Source organism: Cryptomeria japonica, chromosome 10, assembly GCF_030272615.1.
Source record: "Cryptomeria japonica chromosome 10, Sugi_1.0, whole genome shotgun sequence".
In the NCBI taxonomy this organism is placed as follows: Eukaryota; Viridiplantae; Streptophyta; class Pinopsida; order Cupressales; family Cupressaceae; genus Cryptomeria; species Cryptomeria japonica.
Window position 1 is genome coordinate 75,737,724 of NC_081414.1, and position 20,914 is coordinate 75,758,637.

The 20,914-nt window shown below is 36.0% G+C and overlaps 1 protein-coding gene across 2 annotated transcripts; it reads right to left on the reverse strand.

Annotated features, from left to right (window-relative positions):
• Nucleotides 1-16,768: 16,768 nt before the first annotated feature.
• LOC131033353 (protein RICE SALT SENSITIVE 3) lies at nt 16,769-20,652 on the reverse strand. 2 transcript variants are annotated; one of them, XM_057964564.2, is made up of 7 exons: nt 19,939-20,646; nt 19,719-19,778; nt 19,349-19,534; nt 18,966-19,071; nt 18,771-18,812; nt 18,377-18,433; nt 16,769-17,567 (listed from the first exon to the last, which is right to left on the reverse strand). In XM_057964564.2, exons 1-7 carry the CDS (start codon nt 20,064-20,066, stop codon nt 17,112-17,114), a joined length of 1,035 nt encoding a protein of 344 aa, XP_057820547.2. In that variant the 5' UTR covers nt 20,067-20,646; the 3' UTR covers nt 16,769-17,111. The 2 variants fall into 2 exon arrangements, with proteins under 2 accessions (XP_057820547.2, XP_057820548.2); XM_057964565.2 differs by lacking the exon at nt 19,719-19,778 and having other exon boundaries at nt 19,939-20,652.
• Between the last annotated feature and the right edge of the window lie 262 nt (nt 20,653-20,914).

Genomic DNA, 20,914 nt, shown 5'->3' on the forward strand with positions numbered 1-20,914 from the left:
TCTAATACTCTGATAGATTATAATTGATTACATTATAAAGCACGATTACTAATATATATATCGATCCAAAGGATCCAGTCGACCCAAAAGGGACCAAAACCCAAAGAACAAGACCTAATGTGTAAAATGAACAAGGTCAACCTCCGCCAAGAGATTCCTTCGGAAAATCTAAAGGATGAAACGTAGAAGGTTGGCCACATGCCAACAAAGATCGAGATCAATGCTCAAGGTTCCACAAGCTTCAGAATGGGTTCCAGTAGATTGCCAAAATAGGTCTCAGGCAACCGGTAACAAGAAATTGTCATGGAAACCGGTAGCGATATCTTGCCGGAAAGTGATCCAAATGAGATGCAATCTGAAAGAAAGAAAGATGATCAAGTTTTCAAGTACAATCCAACTCCACAAGATCTGGTGAGCCAAAAACACAGAGAAAGAAAACTGAAACTACAAACAGAAGAGAAAGGAAAATGTTTTTGGTTGATGCAAGATTGTTGTGAACCGGGGATGCTCCTACATCATTGTGGTTGTTTTGTCCACTACAAAAGAAGAGTATATGGAAGATACTCATGCTTGTAAAGAAACATTTGGCTTAAGAGAATGTCTTCACATATTGTAATAAAACAAGGTGCAGTGACATTTTATTGTGATAGTCAGAGTGTGATCTGCCTAGCTAAGAACCTGACATTTCATGCCCGGACCAAACATATTGATGTTCTGTATCATTTTGTCAAATATATGGTCGAAGATGGCAAGGTGAAGATGGTTAAAGTGGAGACTTCAATGAACATTCTAAATTGTTTAACTAAAGTTTTGAGCACAGAGAATTTTAGATGGTGTTCAAAGTCTATGGGCCTCATGGCCCCTAGCAATAAATTTATTGTGTTGATAGTACTCCCTCTGGTCTTGCAAGGTGTTCAACAAGTGGGAGAATGTTGGGAACATTGTGTCTCAACCTTTCATTTACATGAGGTTACTATTTATAGTAAGTTTTTGTTTAAGCATGAAATGGTGTGAAATTCTCCCCAAAGCATCGGATTGGCTAGACAAGCATGCCAATAAATTTTAATTGCAAGATCACCGCTAGTTTTGAAGATATTAAAGTTTCTTTGTTTTTGAAGGGTGGGATGAAAGGTTTAAAATTAATTTTGAGGAATTTAGACCCTCTGAAACACCTTGAAAAGTTGACATAACTGGCATAACAGGTTACGAGGTGATAGAGAAAATTGTGAGCTTCCCGACGCATCAAACAATTCTTCAATCAGACACCTAGTTCACAAGTTATGGTCTCCAAAAGATTGTACTACTATAATAAGAAATATAAAATTGCATCAAACACATAAATGAGCTATAAAAGGGAGGAACACGTGTTGATGTATCTTTTGACACATCATAGAGCATCTAGAATGGAGATAAGGTTGGCTCTACTTTATTGGGTGGTTTTAGCCTATGTTTTTGTAATACCGTTTGACAATTTGTTGTATTGTATGTCCTATATATGAGGTGCGTGAGATAGAGGTTGTGTGTAAGAGTCTTATGGATATTGAGTTAGCTCTGAGTCTCTTATTAGTGGAACTCTTGTGAAGAGATTTCTATGCAAGTATATTGTTGTAATCACATAAATCTGTCCACTTAATTAAATGAATATTTAATATTTATTTGATTATTTAACCATCAATTAATAATTAATTAAATTAATATTTAATTAATTCATCTTAACCCTCTTCTCCTATTAATTAAATAAATTATTCAATTTATTTGATTTAATTCACTTAACCAAATTCAAACCATTAATTAAATAAATAAATCATATTTATTTAATTAAATCTTCTCTCACATTTAAATAAATTAATATTTATTTAAATTCCCCCAAAATCCCACCTCTCACATTTAAATAAATTAACATTTATTTAAATCACCTTTATCCTCCACCCACTTGCATTTTCCTACAAATGCAAGTTGCACAACTATTTTAAATAAATTTAAAATCATATTTATCCTCACCCACTCGAAACCTTTAATGGTTTCCCTTAAAGTCTTCAAACTTAATGGCTTTAAAGTCTTCAAACTTGATGGCTTCCTTCTATAGTCTTCTTAAGCCTTTAATGGTTTCCCTTAAAGTCTTCAAACTTAATGGCTTCCCTTAAAGTCTTCTTAAGACTTTAATTGCTTCCCTTAAAGTTTTCAAGCCTTTAATGGTTTCCCTCAAAGTCTTCAAGCATTTTAATGTTTTATCTTCCTTTTTCTCATTTAAATAAATTAATATTTATTTGAATATTTATCCAAATGCAAATTACACCATTTAATTGAAATAAATGATTTTATTTTAATTGAAAATACCAAAATTCCTCCCACTTGCATTTTCCTACAAAATCCACTTGCATGCCTAAACCCCTTCTAGATTCTTCTAAACCTTTCCTAATTAACCTAATCCATCCCCTAAATATTGTCACATTCCTAAGCAAATTGGAGTCACTTCTCAAAGACTCCAAAGTCTTTGAAAAACAATTAATGATTTGTGTGTTCAACAAATTAACCTCTAAAGTCTTCCAAACCACTTATGGCTCTTACATGACCATTAATGGTGAATTCCACTTGCACCCATGGTTAAGGACTTTGACCCCTAACTTAACCCTCATGTAACCCATGTGTCTCTTCAAAGCATTTATTTCTTTGACTAGGGTAACCATCATGTCCCCTCAAGAATTTAATGCTCCTTATCTCTCCTCTCAAGCCTCCTCATGGTGACACTTGTCAACATGGGATTGGGTTGAAAGTCTCACATGTATTGAATATCTTTCAATCCTAACCCTTGTTAAGATTACTCAATCTTAACCCTTCATTTCCCCATTTCTTTTATAAATAGAACCCTTCTCCTCAAGCAAAAAAGGAAGCATTAGAGTATTGTTGTTATACTGGTATTAGCATAGAGCTTTTTCATAGCATCACTATCTACACTTGCATAGCATTTGCTTATCATATTCAACCATCTTGAATCTCCATATGGCATCCATGGCTAGTGCTAAAAGCTGAGAGCTACACTCATGTGGAACTTGGAGAGGAGAGGAACAAGGGAGGAGCAACTATGAGCATCTTGATTAGCTATTTTATTCTATGTTTATATGCTTTCTATTTCATGCTTAATATCTCTCTTGATATGCCTGTTTAGGATAATCTTTTGTTGCTAACAGTAACATTTGTTTCTTGTGCTCTTGTGTGTGTTGCTATCAAACAGATTTTCTAATCCTTTTTGTAGAGCATCAATTGTAATTTATTATTGATTTTTAAATAATATATTGAGCTTCTTTTGGAGTGTGGGTTTTTTTCTCCTGAAAAGGTTTTCCCCACGTAAATCATTATGTTGTGGTATGCATGATATTATGTTTATTTTTGTGAAGTTTATGTAACTAATGTAACGATCTGAATTTTTTTTGCATTACCCTCCTCTCAAGGTTAGAGTAGGAAGTTGATCCGCTATTTAACTTCCTTATAGAAAACCCAAGGTAAAAACCACTGTGAGAGCTATCTCACAATATATGAACAAGATAACAAAAAAAATTTAAGGCTCACTACCGAAGGAAGCACAATGCTCCCGAAAAGGATTTGTTGAGGAATTTCACTACCTCTAAGCAAGATACAAAGGACCTACAGAAATATTCACTATCACAAACCAAAACACATTTAAGATTTGAAGTAAACATTATAAGCATTTAGCTCACAACATCCATTATTCTCCTTAGAATGTAGGTGCTCATGACATGTTGCCTCGAGAAACCATTAAGAAATTCAGTGCCAATACTTCAACCACACACAAAATTTTAGCCTTAACTTCACATCTTTCACAACCCACATCAATCTAAACTCTTACAAGTGATTTGATCTTCTATATATACCATCCACAACATCTCAAAACTCCAATTAGATCAACCAGAACAAGGAACAAGGAATGATCCCACTAAGTCAGCCTCAAATACAAACTACTGTGAAAGCAATCCAATCCAGGAGATAGAGAGGACCCAAAACATATTATTACATCTTTATATGCAACCTCAAACATCAAACACACTAGTGCACATCCTCCCAAGTCAACAAGAGGGTAGTTGGTAGATGAAACATGTATCATATAACTAGTCGACCCAAAGCACATATTTCAAATGGAATTTACTTAATACGGATTACCACAAGGCATAGTAGTACCCAAGTACAACTTATCTCATCCTCCAATGCTAACACAAACCCCCAAATGCATAGCACAAGAAAGAGAGTAGGCCCTATTTGCCAAATAACCATAGATCACCCTAAAAATGAACTTCAGACAATATGAGGCAGCAAAAAGATAATTCATTGTCATGTGGACCACATACAAACATTCCTTTCAAGAACACTTAATAACATCCCCATATACTTCTTCAACACTATAATGCTAAAAAAAGGCTATCATAACCAAGTAGATACAAATATTTTCATACCCAAAAAGATAGACAACATGGTGATGAGATAGAACCTTATCAAACATTCATGCAGTACACTCCATCACTTGAAATTTGAACTAATTCTACGCAAATATCGTAACCATTTAACCAAGCTGCAGGAGAGAGAAAAATCAATGTAGAGAAATATAGAGCATTTTCTAAACCAATCTTGACAAACAACCAACCTACCAACATACCGCATTTATCAGAGAACATTTGTGATAACACCAATGACCTAAAAAGATAGGAGTGCAACATCCATAGCACATAAACCTTAAATCCAAAACCATAGGACCACATCTTCAAGCGTAGAGGAATGCAAAGCATTCTCTTAGATGAACTTCAAAGCACATTCCTGCGCATATACACTTCATCAACCTATACATACAAGAAACATTATTATAGCACCATTTGTTCACTCAAGAGAACCAAGAGAGATAAAACAACAGTTGGTGGCATGCCCAAGACATCAACACCATATCCACTTCATCGCCATGATTTTAATCCTCACCTTAATACTTCTATTACTCAACTTAATGCTTCTAATCCTCATCTTATTTTGATATCATCATGATAATATCTCTGTTGACAAAAAAAAGGCATAACACCTAATCATGAACACTATCATTAGTAACATCATACAATATATAGACATCAATACCATGAGGGTGGACATCCAACCATGAACATCAATGAAAATAGACATATGATAAAATAACTATCAACCGTCTGCATCATCTCCTTAGCATACATCTACATCTACATTAATGACACCATTGAGTGCTAACATTAATGGACAACACCATTGTACTGGTGGGAAAATGGTGAATGATAAATCAAGAAGGAAAGTACCCCTTCCCTCAAAGAGAGGTGAGAGTTTCGCTATCGATTACCATTCAAGCACTTTTCACCATTACATTAGGAAGAGGAGAGGATAATTCACTAGATTCAATCTCTCCACACAAAGATGGTAGATTGAATTCTGAATGAATTGGGAATGCTAAGTTGATCCCCTCTTCCTTGTTTGATTTGGAAAAGAAATTGATTGAATTATGTAGTGCAAAAGTGACAAAGAATTGATTATAACTTGAGATCGGACTATGAGATGAAGTTGTGCACCTGGATTTGGCAGTAATATGTCGAGATGAAGTTGCCCTATGAATTTGATGAAAATTTGTTCGAACCGTGGCAGGAATGTACACGGTCCTCCGAAAAATCTGCAAAATGAAAAGGGTTTTTCTACCTCTGCAAATGAAGCCTGAATATGAAAGTACAGTTGTGCATCTACAATCTACACACAAAAAAGAGAGGAAAATGGGTTGGGATTAAGGGTTTGCCTTTAGGTCAAACCCTAGTTTTGGAATTAACCAAGTAATGGAGAAAAGTACTTGCAAGTAGATGTAAATGAAAGACTGAATTGTAAATCACCTAAAGGGAGGTTGAAGTAGTAATGTTGATAGAAATTCTTGTGTGTAATTGAATGTTGAAATCAATCTCCTCTTCAATGGTTGAATCCTTGACTTGAATGCAACACCTGGCCTTGAAGGAAGACTTGAGAATGCTTAATGTTGGAAAAGAATGCTTGAATGCTCTTGAATGCTTGATCATTTGTGCAACTTGAATCTCTCTAGCTTTGATGTATCCATCTTATACAAATGAGAGACTGAATTCCCCCTTAAATACATGTTTATGGATTTGAATTTCATCATGGGTTGACATCAGGGGAGTTTCCTACCCGAGGCACAACCAACAATGCAACCCTAGGAAGGGTACTGTCCCAAAATAGGGCAGGGATAGGGGCACCATGCCCCTGTCCTGGGAGGACAAGAGCACCATGCCCCTGTCCTACCCCTTTCTCTAGAGCATAGTACAGATGGGGTGATGCAGAGGCCAAGAAAGAAGCTATTTCTGCAAGCTAAGTATTCTTCGGTCTCTGATCGGGCTAGAGGATTCGAGTTCGCATGCGTGAGGAGCCTAATGCAGTCAAAAATTGCTAGGGTCACAATTTTATGATACTACCCCCCACTTTAGTGGGAGTATAAGTATACGCCAATACTACTGGTAAAGTACAAGGAAACAAGATTGAAAGACTTCTACCACATCAAGGAGGCAATATGCACGAAATCCCCAGTGGACTTAGGATCTTACGACTTCGATTGACAAAGTAAAAGAGAAGATCGAGAAGGGGAGAACCATGACTTCAAGAAGCAAAGTTCCCTTCACTATGAGTCATGAAAGCAAGGATAAATATATTACAAAGCAAAACAAAGTTCACTAAATAATTCTAAGTATCACAAGAAGGAAAATATGAGCAGAGTGTATGCCCCTATGTTAAAGAGATTGCATGCGCCTTATTGGGAGTGATGGATTTAAGGTAGGATACACCTAAGAGAGAGAGAAGAGAGGGATCATGTTATCGCAAGGATTTAGCCCCCAATCGAGGTATAAACCCAAGGATAATGACCAAAAAATATGAGGTAGTTTCGCTTTCCTTGGGGTCAGTATGCTATATGATAACTCATATATATCATGTATGTATATGCATATAATAATCTTCATTCCCCAAAGAAGGACACTACCTTAGAAGAAAGGGAAGAGAGGATGTCTTTTGAGTCAACATGAAAGAGACCAAGAAAAGATCTTAATGTTTTGCATCGTCCCCAAGTAGACATTAAGGGAACAATAGAAGAACAAGGATACACATAGAAGAATGGTCACAAAAGAGCGAGAAAGGAGAGAGATAAAGATCTAAAGTGCTAATATTGCTAATATGGCATGACATCTGCCTCCTGATCTTGTTGATCACTATTTCGGGAAGGCGAGCAACATGCCAAAGGAGCGATATCAAGCACAACAGATGGAGCTATCACAAGATCCAAACAAGGACTATGCTCATGTTGTAAGTCACTTTGTTCGATTCTAGGAGCTAAGATTAGGGTTTGTGAAAACTCATCCGATAAATGTTTGTCCACATCAACATACTCATACTCACTATTAGAAGCATTAGGAGTTGTATTTGCCATTATTAATAACATTTTCACCCATTTCTTCATCAAAGTTTAGTGAAAGAAGAGTAAGAACATGAATAGGAGTAAAACCATCACATGTTTTATGCAACTTATGATGTGGAGATGTAGGTTGAAAATCTTGCTTAAGAGAAAAGGGAATCATGTCAACTGTTGGAGTCTGAGGAGATTGAGTGTTTTGAGGGATGACTTCATGAGCTTGAACATGACGTCTTCGTCAGCGTTCTCTCGCACAACGATTCCGTTGAATCTTAGTGGAAGAATGAGAAGGAGGAACACTTGAAAAAGTAGGAATGTTTCTCTCCTTGGTTGACTAATAGGAGAACCATACCTCTTCTCTCGATAAGAGGAAGGAGGTGGAACTGCACCATAGAAAGGAGGAATATTAGGTGTAGGAAAGAGACCAAGTCAATCATGAGGAGGAGGTATAGGTCTAACCTTTGGAGGAATATTGTTGTTCTCCTTAAGAGATGATAAAGTCACATCCATAGGAGTAGGTTGAAAATCTTCCTTAGGAGGTAGATTAGTTCTAGCTGAGAGGGGAAGAACCTCGTCTTGAAGAATAATAGGAATGTCAAGTGTTTAGGATCTAGGTTTACTTAAGGATAAAATCATATCATTCTTCCATTTTTGATAAGATTGAAAAAGAGCATCGCTCCTTGATGGAAGCGATTGAAATTGTTTAGGCCAAAGGAGATCAATAGGAATACCGGGGCTTCTTTCGGATGGACGAAATAAGCTATGGTTCACGGTTATGATTTCTCCATTGTAAAGAAATTTCAGACATATGTGGATTGGAGAAGAAATAGCCTTCACAGAAGATAGCCAAGGATAGCCCAACTTCACATGGAATTGCTCAGAAGAAGGTATGATAACAAAGTCAACATCCATGGATTTAGTATGAACTTCAACGGGAAGGGTAATAGAGCCAATTGTAGGACAAGAGAAGCCATCAAATAACTTCACAACCACATTAGAAGAATCATATATTGGTTTATGTAATCATAAAGTGAAAAGATACTCTTCAGTTATGATATTAACCATGCAAGAGGGATCAACAAGGGCACCACGGAAAGGGATATCCTTAACCTTCACAACTATGGATAAAGGGCCATCGAGTTCTCTAATGGTCTCATCAGGGTCAAATGTAATACAAGGATCCTTAGGCGTATCTTGTGTTTCTACCATATTAACCAAGTTTGGAGCCATTGAGGTGAATTCTTCAGAAGATAAAGAATTAGGCACAATCTCAATAATGTTAGAGGTATGAGAAGGCAAGGGATCAGTGAAAATCTTAAGATTTTGATTAGGAGGAGCTAGTGATTTATTCCCTTTATCATTCACACCTACCACATATATAGTATTATTATCAATTGTCTTGAATCTTATTCTTCAATGCGAAACATTTCTCAATATCATGAACAGGCTGACGATGAAATTGGCAAAAGGAATTGTTATCAAAATAAGGAGATGCAAGTTTGGAAGGATAAATTTGTTTTATAGGAGGAAGTTTGATAACATTTATGTGCAACAAATGAGACATAATACTATGTAAAGATTCATCCAAATGAGTAAATTGTCTTTCTCTTTGGAAAAATTTATAAATCTAAGGCACACTTGTTGTACCATTCACATGGTTGTTGTTGATTGGATCATTGAACTTGATGAAGTTTTTTGTTGGTTTGAACTTCGCAAATAGTTGTTGAAAACTCTCCCCCTTATCACTCGGAGCCATAGGAGTGGATTGCTCCATTTGACTCACAACCAGTTGATAATTGTGGAGTGTTGCACACAACTGCAGAAAGGAAATAAACTCAGACAAAAGAAGCTTTTCCCTAATATCATTTTGTAAATTAGAAATAAAAATTCTTTGAATATCATTATCAGGTACATGAAAAGAAATTTGAGCACACAAATGCTTATATCTACCAATGAAATTAGTCACTTTTTCTTTAACACCTTGTTTACAATTCATTAAATCAGTCAAAGTAATTTTAGGACCAATGTTGTTTTGAAATTGTTGGATAAAAGCATTTTCCAGTTGTTGAAAAGAAGTGATAGAATAAGAAGGAAAAGAGAAATACCATTGTAAAGCCTTATCTCTTAGTGTTCTTGTAAACAATTTTGCAAGTAATCTTTGATCATAAGAAAAATCGGTACACAAGGTTTGAAATGTTTTGACATGCGTAAGAGGATCACCTTTTCCATTATAGAGTTCCAATTGAGGGATCTCAACATGTTTAGGTGGCACAGATTTAACAATATCAATAGAAATTGGGCTCACAACATCAAAGGTAGGCACACTAAACTTGGATTGACTCATAAAAGCAATTTGTTGTTGTAAGGAAGACACGGAGCTTCTCTTCAATTTTACAATTCAAATTTTCATTTACATGTTCAATTTTGAATCAAATTACAAAAATTAAGTGGTTAATTTCAAAAACTCATTCATCCTTCCTTAAAAGAAGAAAACAAGCCTATACCTGATGAACCTAAATCTCCACAAGCTTTAGCTAAAACTAAACGAATCCATTGTGCGAGATAAATACCGATGGAAACATCATGCTAGAGCTCATGAACTTGCTTCTGAAACCATTTATTCTCCTAAAACACCAATTTTTGACATAATTCCATTTTCTCCTAATAAGGATATTCAACCTAATTCTCCAAGACGCAAAATGCTTAAGACAAATGATGGTTCAAGTTCTAACTTATGTTCCGATTAGAGCTCCTATTTCTATTAATCTTGATGAATAAATAGGTGAGAATGTTGTTAATGATGAAAATGTTGATCCTAATATTTCTGATGATGAATATGAATATGTTGATGTATCTAAACAATTTTAAAAAGCATTAATCCTAGCTCCTAGTAACAAACAAAGTGACTCGTCATTTGAACATTGTCCTTGTTTGGAACTTGTGATATCTCCATCTATTGTGCTCAATGTTGCTCCTTTTGTGCATTGTCCACCTTCCCAAAACAATGATGAGCAAGATCTGGAGGTGGATGACATACTTGATTAGTTTCATTAGCACTGCAGATTATCTCGATCTCTTTCTTCTCTTGCTTGTTTGTGATCGTGCTTCTATATGTCTCTTCATTCTTCTATTTGTTGTCCCTAGTGTTGTCTGCTTGAGGATGATGCAAAGTGTTGAGATCTCTTTTGGTCTCTCCCATGTTGACTCAAAAGGCACATGTGTTCCCTTCTTCCATGGTGGTTTCCTTTATTTGGAGGATGAAGATAATTCTATCTATATATATATATATATATATATATATATACATAAGTTATCATAAAAAGCATACTAACTCCAAATTTAGGTGAAACCACCTCATGTTTTATGTTTTATGATCATTAATATCTGTTAATTTATCCTCTCTTTGGGGCTAAATTATTGTCATAACATGCTTGTCTTTTTGGGTGTATCCTACCTTAAAGTTATTGCTCCCAACAAGGTGTACACAATCGCTTTAACGTGGGGGCATACACTCCACTCAATGACTCACTCTCTTTTGCATATCTTGATACTTAAAGTAACTTAGTGAACTTTGTCTTTTGCTTCGTAATTTTTGCTATTTTTCTTTTCATGACTCATAGTAAGAGAACCATACTAGTTGTAGTCATGGTTCTCTCTTTCTCTCTCTCATGATCTTCCTTTTTACCTTGTCATTGAAGTTGTGAGTGTTGGAATCAAGGAACACTGAGAGGGGGTTGAGTCAGTGTTCTGCAATCTTTAATAATATTAAACTAATTCTTCAATCGTCTAATGCAAATCAACAAAAGGAAGATGTAAACACATAACACAAGCATCCACAACACTAGATTTATATGTAGAAAACTTAGTTAAGGGAAAAACCACGACGGGAACATACCCGCAATGAGATAATACCCTATTAGGAGTAAGTGAAATAGTACAATGGGAATGCACATACATTCAGGCACATTGCCTAGAGATCATTGCTCAAAATTATAATAAGGGCTACAACTCGGAAGGCTCATTGCCTTACAAAAGGATTACAAAATATACAAGAAGGTTTGAACTATTGAATAGCCTCAACAAATTCTTGGGTATAATTCTGGTTAAGCACAAAACACATAATCTTGCTCCACTCTATCACTCTGCTTTGTTCTGATGTTTTGCATTATACCGAAGCACAAATCTTTCAACCGCACACGTGAAACTACACAAAATCGCTCATACACACTTTCCACATAACCATCGATCTTAAAAATGATCAAATCAATCGATCTTATATATCTGCAACATCAATTTAGATCAATTCCATGTCGGCCCAAAAATTGCATAACATAAATGAAACGTGTTACCCAAAGTCGGCTCAATCCAATTCAAACAACCAAGGGGACCAAAACAAAATGTCCACATGCTTCCCACATGTCGGCTTAATAACCGCCAACACACAACCAATCACCAAATTCACTTTGCACGATATGCACAACGAATCTTCACACGTCGTTGTTGATGAACATTGTTCTACCAGAAAACCTATCTACCGGATCTTTCAATTTACACAAGACATCACCAAAGGCCATAATCCTGGAATAAGGCATATTACACGACCATAATGCATCTTTGAGATCTGCAACACAAAATACTTAACACAACTGAACCACCAACTAAGTACAGTGCACTCTGTCAAATGACTTGTTCTTCTCACTGGACCTCAATCAATCTTCTAGTATGAATGAATTATGAACTTTGGATTAAATATCCAGCTCAAGTTGCCATCAATGCAGTGTCTCTTGCCAATAGTGAGATCCTAAAGTGCACTGAGGGCTTGTTGTATCTTGCCTCCTTGACAACTTGGTGAAAATCTTTCAATGTGAACCCTTTGTACTTTACCGAGAGTATGATTGACTTCATACTCCCGCTAAAGTGGGGGCTAAATGTAGTGTCCTAAAATTGCACCCCTTGCGATTTCAACTGCATTTTGGTCTTCACCTTAGTGTTTGTGCCCCTTGGCCTAATTGAAGACCTGATTATACTCATATACATCACAAACATCAAAAACCTTTATTGGCACCCCCTTGGGCACCTTAATCCTAGCCTAAAATAGGGCAAGACTAGGGCTTGGTACCATGGTCCTCCCTAAAATGGGCCATCTTTAAACCCTTTTTCACATTTCAAATTTTAGCGGGATTTCCCTCTCCGTTTCAGCTCATGTCGAAAAATTAGTTAATTCTCTTTATATACTTGCCCGTTGAGAAAATTAACTAGTTGTAAAGCCTTAAAGAGTCTTCCTTCAAGCCTTGGAGCAGTAATAAAGTCAAGACTTGAGCATTGAAATGGAGATCTACATCCTATTTCATGAAACCCTAATTCCATGTGGAGGCAAGCAAAACTTCACAAGGAGGTATAATCATTTAATTTTTAATCATAATTCAGCATCTCCTTCAAAAGGAGAACCTTTCATTTCAATCATTTCAATTACATTTATCTCAATTTCATGGTTAATTCCAAAATTGGCGTTTGACCTAAGGCAAGCCCCTATTTCCCTTTCTTTCTATATGCAGGAAATAGGTGTGCAGTTGTACTTCTCATAATAAGCTTCAGACATAGACACAAAACAACCCTTTTTGTATGCAAAAAATTCGGAGGACCATGTTGCCGCACCATGGTCCCTTCCTTTTTGGAGAATTTTTGTAAGGCAAATCTGAATTAACTTATATTAATTAGATCCAGGTGCACAACAAAATCCTAAACCTGTAGCTCATTATTTTCTCAGTTTTGTCTTTAATTTTAGTACTTTACCCTAAATCAACATTTCAACTTACAAAAGAGGGAAAAACAAATCACAATCAATCAACCCACTTCGTATTCAATCCTTATCTGATTTATGATTGAATCTAGTGGATCTCTTTTGAATGTAAAGGAAATTCCTCCCATAAAAGCGAAAATTGATTTGGTGATTTATCCTTCTATGTTGCAAATTGCCAAATCAAATTTTCCCCTTTACACTTCATTGTCCTCCTATGTCCATTAATCTTGCTTGATATTATGGTTGCTCTCAGTTTTTGTGTGCACAAGAACTCAATAGAGAATGGATGTGGTTGAGTATGTAATTCAACAAAGTATAGGTACTTGTCACTTTCTCCTTATGAAAAGAGAGAGGAAGAGGCCTCTTTTATAGAAAGCGCCTTAGAAATAGAGGGTTGGAATTAAGAGGTGAGCTATAAATGGTCGGCTCAGAGTAAAGGGTAGGTATAGAAAATAAGAAAATATTGAAGAGGTGGTTAAAGGTAAATTAGGAGTGAATGGCAAGTGTCAAGGAGGGAAAAAGCTAATGAATCAATTAAATAAATAAAGATTTATTTAATTAATAGAATAGGTGGGGTCAATTAAATAAATAAAAATATAAAAATAATTATTTAATTTAAGAAAAGGATAATTTAAATAAATAAAAAATATTTATTTAAATGGAGAAAGGATACAAGAGGATTAGTGAATTAATTAAATCTTCCCATTTCCACATAAGATTTTTTGGAGGAGGTTTTCAAGTTTTTTTAGAGTTTTTTTTATTGGATCTGGGGTAGTTGTTTTGTTTTTTATCATGTTGGGCTCAAACGGACCTCGCCGTTGAGCTTAGAACGCCCAAAAACTTCCCATTTCCACATAAAATTTGTCAAATTTTGACAAATTTGGGTTTTGAACATTTTTTGGCATGAATTTCGAGAAATTCATTCAAAAAATCATTAAAAAAATTCAGAGCAGTTTGGGCCAAAAAAGACCTCACCGTTGGCTTCCGAAGGGTATTTTCATTCATTTTGATATATATAATTCGACCTATTTCGATGACAAGGGCATCTGGGCCATGATTTTTTCATTGGCACGTTTTATGAGGCAAAAAATCCGTACGACTGTACCTACAAATGCATCAGAAAATTTTTCGTAAAAAGAAAAAATTAAAAAAATTAAAAAAAAAAATATATATATATATATATGCCCTACAACAAGGGTTTTTTTTCTTTTGGCCGTAACTTGGGCAAATGGAGTCAGTATTTCGAAAATGAATAGGCGCTGGAAAGCTCTTTTCAAGCTCTACTCGAATCTGGAGGTTTGAACTTTTGATTTTATTTTTTTTATGGCATTTTTTTCTGTCCAAGCCAAAGGTTTTTTTTTGCACTCCAGGAGGCATAACTTGAGCATCCAAACCCTGTTTTTCAAAAACTTTATAGTGTTGGAAAGTTTGTTCTGTGTAATTTCCAGCCATATGGTTTTTCTTTCCAGATTCTTCTCCAAGAATATTTTATTCAGTTTTTTGCTTTTCAGCACTCTAATAGATATCTTGGTTGTTTCAAGTCCTGGGATCTCTTCTCTGAGTAAGATGTTTCAGTTTTGGTTGTTCTTTCTATTTCCAATCTTCTTATCATTGTAGCTTCTTTTATACAAACGCACTAAGATAAAGTGTCATCATGCATTGTTTACTTGGGATCTTGCGCATCTTGTGCCTTATTGTACATGCACTACTTATAAAGTGTCATGAGGGGGTTGATGTTTGCCTTTTGTTTTCCATCTACCTTTGTCTAATGAGTGTTCCTTCCATGACATTCTCCTCATGATGTGTGTCAAGTGAGTGTTCCTTCCACGACACTATGTACTTTCTCTGCACCTTCGATGTTCCTAGTTCTTCGTCGTGCAGTTCTTGTTGGTCGTTCTTTTCAGTGTACCTGTCCCTCTCCCTTTTCAGCATTATGGGGAGTTTTGTCGAATTGGTTCTAATGCTTCCATGGTTCGATTGATCAACTCTTCAGGCTTTGGTTTCTCATGCCATCTGTATCTTCGAGTTCAATTGTTTGCCTTTGTTTGCCTTCTAATTCAAGTAGTGTCATTTGAGGGCACTCATACAGATTACAGTCTTCTCTACCTGGTCATGTTCTATTTCAGTTGAGGTTCTTCAAATCAACAGTTATTCTTCGATAGTGTTTGCAGGTTCTTCATTCTTCAGTGATTCTTCTAATCTTCTCTTGTTCCTATCTTTTTGGAACATTCTTGTTTGGAGGCTTTTTCAGTCCTTCTTCTTGCCTTTTCCATCTTTGTTTGGAGTAGAATTTTTTTCCCACGTGGTTTTCTCTATTTCTCCGGTTCATAGAGATTTGGTTGTATTTGGGTACCTAATCAGGCCTTGTTGTCAGGACCCATCTTTCTTGCTTTCAGTAGTTGTTCTAGGTTTTAGCTTCTCCATAAGTCTAGCTTAAGGGGGGGTGTTAGAGTATTCGGGTCTTTACTTGATTAATTAAATAACATTTGTTTAATTATTTAAGTTCTTTTTCTCTCTTTTACACTTAAGCTAACTTTAGGTGCATACTAATTAATTCTTTTATTAATTATTATGTGCAAGCTTAGGTTTTCCTTTTTAGGGTTTCTTGACCTATTAGAAGTTAATTATTTTATTTGTATCATTGATTGATTGATTGATCGATTATCACATTACACATTTTGTGAATATTGAGCTCTCATCTTTTTGACCATATTTTCTGTGTATTTATTTTTCTATTATTGTTTCCTTGCTTCTCTTTGTAACAAGTTTATTCAGCTTGCAAAGATCATTTGAGCTCTTGTGGTGTTGTATTTCTCAACTCTCACAATATTTGTTCATTATTCCACTTAAAAAATTATTATATTCTTATATTGTAATTAATATTAAATTATTGTTATATTATAATATTGTAATTAATATTAAAATATTATTAAATTATTATTTATATTATTATATTTATACATTTTTATTAAACTCTTCACCAAAGCAAAAAATCTATTAACATTACATAATTACGGAGTTAACTAATTGCATGATGGAGATAGACAAAATTGATTGATGAGTTAAACTTAGAGAATTATAATTGAGACGAGAAAAAAATAATATTTTTTTGTTTTACATGCATTTAAGTATCATAAACACATCAAATTAAATACCTCTAATTTTTATATTGAAAAACATTAACATTTTTCCAACATTATGGGAATATAATAGACCTTAAAGACAGAAAAACATACAACTTAATACCGAATAAAAATGATTTTCGTGGGCAATTAAAAAAGCAATGGAGAGAATGATGTTGGGCATGATTGAGCAGGAAACAGAAATGAATCATGGGCTGTTGACGTTCTGCACTAAAAACCAAATTACATGGATGATTTATACTTATAGCAAAGCTTCAAACCACAAAAAATCCACAACTTTTCATATGAAGAAATTCCCTGGAGAATATGAGATCGGCCCCAACGAAGCCTCGAGTGCACAAATCCAATAAGTACGTAGATAAGCATGAAATATACAAGTTGGGTAATTTCAGTAACCTTTTATACTGGGCTCCATGGCTTTTCATCTGCAAAGTTATATAACAAATTGGGTCGACAGAGACATAAAATATTATATGTATCGACAATGTCAGGCGCAACAAGAGATGCTACCTTTAAAATAAAATAATGCTGCGTATAAATATCTTCAAGTCGTTTTCTCATATTATAATGGAGAATCGAGATAGGAGAGCTGGCAATCAAATCACCATCAGGCCATGGCACACAATTTCATGAGATCTCTGTTAAGGACAATCTCCGGGTGATTTTGTTTTGCTAAGATGGGTGTTTATACAGTTCAATCAATGACTTGGGTGAAATAAGAATCCATTTCTGTCCCACCGCTTTCATGATCTTGAGTGCAGGGGAATTCGTCCATAGCTGGAGGCCCCAGAATTTGTTGGGGATTGTGCAAAAACACAGAGGGCTCTGGAAAAGGCTGACGGGGACAGCTCAGGGATCTCGTGAGGAAGCCGTTAGGAGGGCTCAGAGCTGTTGTGGTGTTTGTTACTGATGGGAGCTTTGACAGCAATGCCTCTAAGCTTGACATTGATGGCATCACTGGTGGAGGAGGTGGTGGTGGCATCATCATCATCATCATCATCTGCTGTTGGCTGAACTGCCTTGATGAAATGCAGGTTGTCTCTGAACCTGATGAAGGGCTTGTGGGGTGAGGAAGAAATACCCCTGGAATTGTCTGCAAGTAGATGAACTTTCTCTGCAGCACTACCACAAAATTTAGATCTTCAGTGACCTGCACAGCATACAACAGTACAGGACAGATTAGCAAAAATATAGTCTATGTTTGATCCCTTGAATCAAACCCACTTTTGGGATTCCATCTTTTTCTTATACAAGATGATGATGATGAGCACCCCAACTTTTCAAAGGTCCCCTCACTGAAAAATATATATATATTGAACCCTACCTAGATGACCACTATCTGCTCTGCTGGACCCAATTACAAAGATTCTGATTTCTCATCTTTGTCCTCTCTACAGTCAAAAAGAAGCAGCCAGGTTTAGGGATTCTGATTGCCAGTTGCACCCGTGATCTAGAATATATGCAAATCAGACCGTTGGATCTTTAAATCTTGTTTGCCAGTGTGAATAGGTGTTCAGAAGGCTACAGCTAAGAGGCCCTAAACATAAACACTGATGTTTGAGGACACTAACAGAAGGATTTCGTCTTAATTCCTGTTAATTCTGAGCTATAATACTGGTAATTAAACTCTACTAAAAAGATCAGTATTGAGATTTGCAGATATGGTCAAAGGTGCACTTCTGATCTTATCAGTTTATGATATTGAGACAAGGCCACACAATCATGAAGTTATTGTGCTGCCATGAAAAAGTGCACCCTAAAAAGTGCAAGAGGCCAAGGATCTTCATGCATATGACTGTACTGTAAAAAGCTGCTATTGCCTTTATCAAGCTGATTGCCAATAACAAAACTCCAATGAAGCCGGTTGCCAAAAACAAAACTTCATTAAAGCTGGTTGCTAATTACAAAATGCTGTCCTTATCTTTTCAATTGTGAATATCAGTGCGTACTGTTATTTACCTTTTTAGTTGCACCCAATTGAACCAGTCCTTCCCGTACTGCAATTACAGCGATGGTCTGCACACATGAATTCCATGTATTGGGTAATTAGGAACGATCCAACATTGGGATTTGTGTAGCCCTATCGTAATTCTGCAAAAATAGATTTAAGATTTGGGTATATTAGAATGTTTAAGAATATTTCTGAGTTAAATTATGTGAGTTTTTAATTGTTGTTTCGGATTTATTATGAGGATTAAATTCTATCGTCAATTTTTTCTTTTATTTATACATTTCTATGATCTTATACATTTTTATGATAGAATATGATCTGAAATATCAAAGAAAAGAACTTACATAATCTAATTTAAAATTCAACTGGGTGCAATCAATTTATGAATAATAGTATTCCCACCTGAATTCCAGACTTGAACTGAGCTTCCCATGTACGTGGATGCTGCAAAAGCGAATTGACGCTTCATAAACCATTAAATTTCATGTACTACTCTTCTCTCACGTACACTTTTCACACAACGGGGTATTTCAATTTTACTCCAGTAGTGGGAAAATAATTTTGGATAACAGTTTTAAGAGTGGAATGACTACTTACAGGGTCGATAGAATTATGCCATGGTGAGAGAAAGCTAATTTCGTGATCGAGCGGGTCTCCAAATATCCATTTATGGCTGCCATCTGCTGCCACTTTGCCCATCAGCCTTACCACAAGTTAACACAACAAAATCATAAGCACAGCCTATATTATGAACAGTGCTCAGAAATACAAATTATAGCACGCACTTTCTCTTACACAAAACCTCATAGTCCGACTTGCTATCAATTATCACAACATAAGCACAAACATGAAACCAAATTTACAGTTCAGTAACAGTCAGCGAGCCATGAAACCTCTCGGCCCTTCTGACAAAGAAACCTATGGAAACCAATAGATTTTTTCTTAAATTCTCTACACTATAGTGGGTCTTCGGGTTTCACCCTTCACCGAAGTTATAAACTTCATGAGACATTTTGAAGAAGAGATCAGGCTGCAATCCGCAGCCCAAATCCTCATTTCTGTGAGCTGATTTCCTAGAACCATCATCCGACTCCCGAGCTTTGGAGTCCATTGCAGCCCTTGCACATGCACCAAAGTCGCAAAATCCATCTTCCCATGCTAATATCCTGGATCACAAATACAAACACACCCAATCAACCAATAAGATGGAATGTGATCTTAAAACATATGACGATTGTTTACAGAATGCGATCTTAAATGTTGGTACAAACTAAAACCAATACAATTGAATTCAAAAATATCATGCTTTTTTATGATGGAATTTGAAAACCCAATGTCTTTAATTAATACCAATTCCTTTTATTTCCCTTGGATCTGTCATACATTCCAATTCCGCTCTCTGTATCCCACCTGCCCAAGTCAAAATACCAGGCAAGGATATGATAATCAAGCAGAGGATGAAACATGACCAGAAATGGGTCATTAGGAAACAAATGTCTTGCAACCCAGTTTCAAAGTGAGCTAAATTGTCCAAAAAAAATGGAGATGGAAATGGATTTTGAGGGCTCACTTGGGAGGAGGGTAGCTGCGTGGTAGGATTCTCCAAAAGACCGCATAAACCCAATTGGAATCCACGCAAAGAGTACGCAATGTATGTTGCAGGAGATGAGGGGCAAGAGGAAGTCCCCTCTCCTCCATTGCACAAACAAAACAAGCAGTGCTGAAAATCTTTAGAATGAGGATATCTTATCCCCTTTCAAATCAACAGCAGAGGAATCAACTCCTCCTTAGCCTGGCAGGTTTCCCCACCCAATAACCCATTCTTCCCCTGGCCCATCTTCAATAATTAAATCTTAACTACCTTTTTTATGCACTCTGCGCTTCTTTTCTTTCCTTCTGAAAGTTGTTCCCTCTACCAGGCCACGCATTATTATGACAATGATTTATAGCCGTCCATCGCTATCGGACGGCTTCTCTGTGTCTCCCGGCACTATTTCACGTAATGGAAAACAATGAATGCCATCATTTTAAAAGAGGAGATGATGTGTTTAGTAATGGACATGTCAGTTGTTGCCCAGATCCCGTACACAGGGGACCCGTCATACATATATCATTCACATTTTTCACAGAGTCATACATAAGTATATTACCCATCATCAATGTGCTTCCCTGCTGTCCAACAGCTTTCCTGCCCCTTTCACGGCAATGGCTATGCAGCGGACAGAATGGCCCGCCCCATACCATGCATCCCACCATCTCCGTACGGTGACTTCTGCGAAAAGGACCGATCCCCATGCCATTATTTCCTTCAATCTTACGGGAACTGTGCCCAAATTTCCTTCCCCACTCCCATGACATTAAGTCTGTGGGGGTGGAGGAAAGTTTTTTTTTTAAATGTATGAATATATTTTTTAATTGAAATAATTTATTTTAATATTTATTTATTATTTATTTGTTTTTTTTTATATTTGTAAAATAATAAATTAATAATTAATAATGTATTTAAAGTTTTTTATTTATTATATTTTTCCTATTTTTTAAGTTAT

Coding starts and splice junctions, on each gene's coding strand:
- LOC131033353 (XM_057964564.2), bottom strand. CDS start 20,066: ATGGAGGAGAGGGGACTTCCTCTTGCCCCTCATCTCCTGCAACATACA. Junction 19,072..19,348: donor GTTTATAACTTCGGTGAAGG/GTGAAACCCGAA, acceptor ACTTGTGGTAAG/GCTGATGGGCAAAGTGGCAG. Junction 18,434..18,770: donor AGTTCAAGTCTGGAATTCAG/GTGGGAATACTA, acceptor TCATGTGTGCAG/ACCATCGCTGTAATTGCAGT.